This window comes from Lagopus leucura, unplaced genomic scaffold (assembly GCF_019238085.1).
Source record: "Lagopus leucura isolate 7727_CA_CO unplaced genomic scaffold, USGS_WTPT01 35221-0_obj-0_obj, whole genome shotgun sequence".
In the NCBI taxonomy this organism is placed as follows: Eukaryota; Metazoa; Chordata; class Aves; order Galliformes; family Phasianidae; genus Lagopus; species Lagopus leucura.
The window spans coordinates 3,567-9,062 of NW_024963305.1; the positions used below are offsets into that span (position 1 = coordinate 3,567).

Consider the following 5,496-nt stretch of genomic DNA (forward strand, 5'->3'; position numbering starts at 1 on the left):
ATCTGAAGGATGAGCTGTTCAGTGGATAAGGAATTGAATTGGTTGGATGGTCACAGCCAGGTGGAAACTGGTGAAGAGTGGTGTCCCCCTGGGGTCTGTCCTGGGACTAATGCTCTCCAACATCTCAATCAATGAATTGAGACAGTGGGATCAGATACAAGTCTGCAGATGACACTTAGCTGAGAGGTACACTTCATGCAAGAGATGGTAGGGATGGATTCAAAGGACATGGACAAACTTGGGAAGTGAGTCCACATGAATCGAATGAGGTTCAACATGTCCATGAGGTGGACTTGGACTTTGGTCAGGTTCTTCCTGAGTATGATTACAATCTGGGAGAACTAACTGAGAGCAGCCCTGTGGAGACTCTGAGTTTCAGGTGCACCAAGATCTTGACATGAGCCATAACTGTGTGTTTGCCACCCATATGACCAACTATATTGTGGGCTCCATCAGAAGAGACATGGCAAGCAGGGTGAGGGAGGTGCTTGTCCCCTTCTGCTTTGTACTCATGAGGATCCACCAGAATACTGTGTCCTGGTTTGTGCCCACCAGCAGTGACATGGAGTGAATGGAGCAAGACAAGAGGACATAAGAATGTTGAAGCAGCTCTGCTATGAAGAAATGCTGAGGCAGACTGGCTTGTTCAGCCTTGAGAAGAATCACATTGTGCCTTTCCAATACTTACATGAACTTACAAACAAGAGCGTGATTGACTCTTCACATTCCTTCCCTTCTGCACATATCTGTGAGACTGGGGGTCCCAGCTGCTGTTAAAAGGACCACAGTGGAGTTCACAATGCATAAACATGAACACAGCTGAGTGCTAACTCTGAGTGCTGAGGCACTTCCCATGTGGGCACTATTTCTCTTGTTCCAGAGGGATGCTCCCCTTGGCATCAGCCACACTCTATCAAAAAGGAAAGCATTAGAGCCTTAGCAGCTTTGGGTGAGTTGTGATAAACAGTGTGAAAAAAACAATATCAGCATTCTGTGCTACAGCAGAAATATCATTCTAGTGTGATGGCAAGATGGGGTGATGGTGAATCACTTGCCTGAAACATCTTTCCCTGTAAGAAGTCCCGCACCAGTTCAATCATTCAATGTTCGTATGTGTCCAAACCACCTCCCTTCCCAACAAGCTGGTAAAGAAGAAGAGAAAATAAAGAAAATGTGACAGTACACTGAAATGAGATGATATAACATTCTGTAAATTCCACACAGCAGGGAGCAAAAGCTTTCGCAATGGAGACACAGGAAGTTCTACCAAGATGTCAAACGCGGTGGTTATTTAACAGAGCGCCTTTCGGATCGAATTTGGAGGAGGAGAAGAGATTCGAACCTCCAACTCCTTCAGCATCGGCAGCGCCGGTGGGAAGCAATTCGGCGTCGCGCCGCTGGGTGGGGATGTTGTCCACGGAGCGGCAGCTCCCTGTGGCCGCAGCGCGCTTTCAGGCGCAGGCGCGCAGAAGAGCCGTGCGAGCCGCTCGGGAAGGGCGGCGGGGCACGGAGCCGGGCGCTCGGGGGCTTGGGGGCCGCGGCGCTGTGAAAGTGCGGCGGCTTGGGGTCGGCAAGCGGCAGCGCGGCGCGTCGGGGCCGGCGAGCAAGGCGGCGAGGCATGGAGGGCGCCGGGAAAGGCCGGCCGTGGCGGAGAGGGACGGCGAGCGGGAGCCGGAGCGGCGGCGGCCAGAGGCGAGTGGTGCTGTGGCTCGTGTGCGTTTGCGTGTGGGAGAGCGGGGCCGAAAGGCTGCGCTATTCCGTGTGGGAGGAAATGGCGAGGGACTCGTGGGTGGGCAACGTCGCCCGGGACCTGGGGCTTTCTCCGAGCCAGCTGGCGGCTCGCAAGGCGCGCGTGGTGTCCGAGGGGAGCGAGCAGCATTTCCGCCTCGATCCGCACAGCGGCGTCCTGACGGTCACGGAGACGCTGGACCGAGAGCGGATCTGTCCGCACAGCGAGAGCTGCGCGCTCTTCTTCAAGCTTTTCTTTGATAACCCGGTGCAGCTGATCCGCGGGGAGGTGGAGCTTCGCGACGTGAACGACAACTCCCCCGTGTTCCCGCAGAAGGAGGTGGTTCTGGAGATACCCGAAACGGCATCTCTTGGGTCTCGTTTCCCATTAGAAGCACCGCAGGATATGGACGTGGGCATTAACGGTTTGCAGAATTACAGTCTATCCCCGAACTCGCATTTCTCTCTCGCTCTCGAAAAAGGAGAAGATGGAGAGAGATACGCGGAACTCGTCCTTGAGAGACCTTTGGATCGCGAGGAGCAGCGGGAGCTGCATTTGGTGCTCACGGCCACGGACGGGGGCTCGCCGCCCAGGTCGGGCACGGCTGAGGTGCGGGTGGTGGTGCTGGATGCCAACGACAACATGCCGGTGTTCTCGCGGGAGGTGTACGAGGTGCGCGTGGCCGAGAACAGCCCCCCGGGGCAGCTGGTGGTGCGTGTGTCGGCCGCCGATCCCGACGAAGGAACCAATGGCAAAGTGCGGTATGAGTTCACCTCGGAGAAGTCCCAACAGCTTTTTGATTTGGACGCTGATACAGGGGAGATTCGCGTCTCAGGAAAACTGGACTTTGAGGATGTGAAAATCCATAAATTTGCAGTGAAAGCCACGGACGGCGGCGGTCTGTCTGCGCACAGCAAAGTGCACGTGGAGGTGCTGGACGTGAACGACAACGCGCCGGAGATCGAGCTGAGCTCGGTGAGCGCGTCCATCCCCGAGGACGCCCCGCCGCGCACCGTGGTGGCCCTGCTGAGCGTGCGGGACCGCGACTCCGGCGACAACGGGCGGACGGAGTGCGCCGTCGAGGGCGACGTGCCGTTCAGCCTGACGGCCGCGTTCGCCGACCACTACGAGCTGCGCACCAGCGCGGCCCTGGACAGGGAGACGGCGGCCGAGTACAACGTGAGCATCGTGGCCACGGACCGGGGCCGGGCGCGGCTGAGCGCTCGCGAGAGCGTGCGGGTGCGGGTCGGCGACGTGAACGACAACGCGCCTCGCTTCACGCAGGCGGCGTACAGCATGTGGGTGAGCGAGAACGAGGCGGGCGCGGTGCGGATCGGCAGCGTGAAGGCGACGGACGCGGACGCGGGCGCGAACGGGCGCGTGAGGTACGCGCTGGTGCGGGAGGAGGGCGAGGAGCGGCGCGCCGTGTCGGTGGACGCCGAGAGCGGGGCCGTGTCCGTGGTGCGGCCGCTGGACTACGAGCAGGTGCGCGCCGTGGAGGTGACGGTGGTCGCCGCCGACGGGGGCTCGCCGCCGCGGAGCGCCACGGCGCTGGTGCGGGTGCTGGTGCGGGACGAGAACGACAACGCGCCCGTGGTGCTGCACCCGCCGGCCGACGGCGGCGCGGCGCTGGGCGAGCTGGTGCCGCGGCGGGCGCGGGCGGGCTACCTGGTGGCCAAGGTGGTGGCGGTGGACGCGGACGCGGGGCAGAACGCGTGGCTGTGCTACGAGCTGGCCAAGGCGACGGAGCCGGGGCTGTTCCGCGTGGGGCTGCACAGCGGCGAGGTGCGCACGGCGCGGGCCGTGGGCGAGCGCGACGCGGCCCGGCACAGGCTGGTGGTGCTGGTGCGGGACCGCGGGCGGCCGCCGCGCTCCGCCAGCGCCACGCTGGCCGTCGCCCTGGCCGACGGCTTCTCCGAAGGCCGCCTGCGGGCGAGCGAAGAGGCGCCGGCCGCCGAGCCCGACGGCCGCCTCACCCTGTACCTCAGCGTCTGCTTGGCCTGCGTGTCCGCGCTCTTCGTGGCCGGCGCGGCGGCCGCCGTGGCCGCCCATGTGCGGCGGGCCCGGCGGGGCGAGCCGGGGACCTTGCCCGCCTTCCCGCGCTCCGCCGCCGACAGCGGCGCCGGCTCCCTGCCCCGCAGCTACGTCTACGACGTCCGCCTCGCCGCCGGCACCGTCGACAGCGAGTTCCGCTTCCTCGGGCCGCTCTTGCCCTGCTTCCCCGCCGGGCTGCCGCACGGCGCGGCCGAGCGGCGGAGCTCGCTGTGCTCGGCCGGCCTCGGCCAAGAAGAAGGCGACTGGGCCGTGCAGGTGAGGGAGCGGAGCCCCGCGCGGGGGCCGAGGGGGGGCGGGAAAGGGGGGAGGTTTGTAGGGTGATGGGCGACACGGAGCACCGGAGGTGTCCCCGGATCGGGACGAGATGGCGGAGGCGGTCCCCGATCCGCCGCCTGCGCTGGGCTGCTCCCCTAGTGCTGGCTTCCGCCCACACACCCCGTTTGTGGCTCCTTGCCCGGAGTAGTTGCTGAGGGTGAAGTGTGCGATATCAGCTGGGGGAGGGCAGCTGGCGTGTGGACAGCTCTGAAGCAGGTTGGCAGCTGGGTACGGCACACGGCAGGTAGAAGCCATGGGAGCTGAGGTCAAGCGCTGTGAATATTTTGGTTTCTTCAGTCCTGTATTTTTTAAGTCCCTCTGTTGTGTTAGCAATGAGATGGTTGTGGAGAGCTGTTTCAACCTTTATCACCTCACTGATGGTGTTCCACATCTGGACTAATTTTTTTTCACTCATATTAAACCTCATGTTCTACTTGCAAGTAAGAAGTCTGAGACTTTCTCTATTTCAATTTCTCCCTCTCTTCAATCGTAAATGTTTTCCACTTTTTTGTTGTTGTTGTTGTTGTCCTTACCGTAGGATAATTTGGAGCCTTATGTTAATGCTCTGTATGTCATAGAGCTGCCTTCCAATCCTCCTCCTTTGAACATGGATAGGAAAGAATGATGTTACACATACACTGGTTCAAGCTGAGCTGTCTCATCTTCTTACTAGCACCTTCTTATCCCCAGTGCCCATATGTCAGCTTTCCACTCTCTTCTTTGCAGGGCCAATCTCCTTTCTCTGAAGACACAGCTCCCAGGCCAGTAGAAGAGAACACTTCTTTGGGTCAGAGTCCTTGGCTCACCCATCAGTAATCGAGGAGAAAGAGAATCATCTCAGTCTTCATGGGTTAGCGTTCTCACTGGGAAAGGAGAGCATCAAAAGTATTCCAGGGAGGTTCAAGAGTTCTCTGGTTTAGTGCAAAGACACTCTCCCATTAACTTCTACTTTATTCAGGAGGACTGTGTTGCATGCTGGTTACATTAAGATTTCATGTCTTATTGGCACAGCTCTATTGCTCTTGAATCTAAGAAAAAGAAGCTCATCTTCAAGGTAACTTTATACTACATCAGCTTTCTTGTATTCTTTGTTGTTGTCAAGTGAATCCTGTAAAATGATTAAATTTTCTGTAATCTACTCAATAGCATATACAGCCATTAGCCAAAAATTAAATGATGCTTGTAAGGGAATTGTTTAGTAACAAGCAGAATGTCCTACACTGGAAATAACTGACATTGGCACACGGTATATTCTACCATACGTTTTCAAATTCTCCAAGCTGCAAAGTATGGTCTTTGAATGCTGTGTTCTTGTGTTTGTTTTATTTTATTTTGTTTTTTCATTCACAATGAGAAGCTGCAATAAATGGTTATTGAGCATTATTGAGTATAAATTG

The 5,496-nt window shown here is 58.0% G+C and overlaps 1 protein-coding gene across 1 annotated transcript; it reads left to right on the forward strand.

Moving 5' to 3' along the window:
* Window positions 1–1,407: 1,407 nt before the first annotated feature.
* LOC122191069 (protocadherin beta-15-like) lies at window positions 1,408–5,479 on the forward strand. The gene is given in 3 exon segments (XM_042891271.1): window positions 1,408–1,614; window positions 1,616–4,039; window positions 4,826–5,479. Coding segments are annotated over 3 exon segments (2,721 nt in total). The 3' UTR covers window positions 4,916–5,479.
* Window positions 5,480–5,496: the final 17 nt, after the last annotated feature.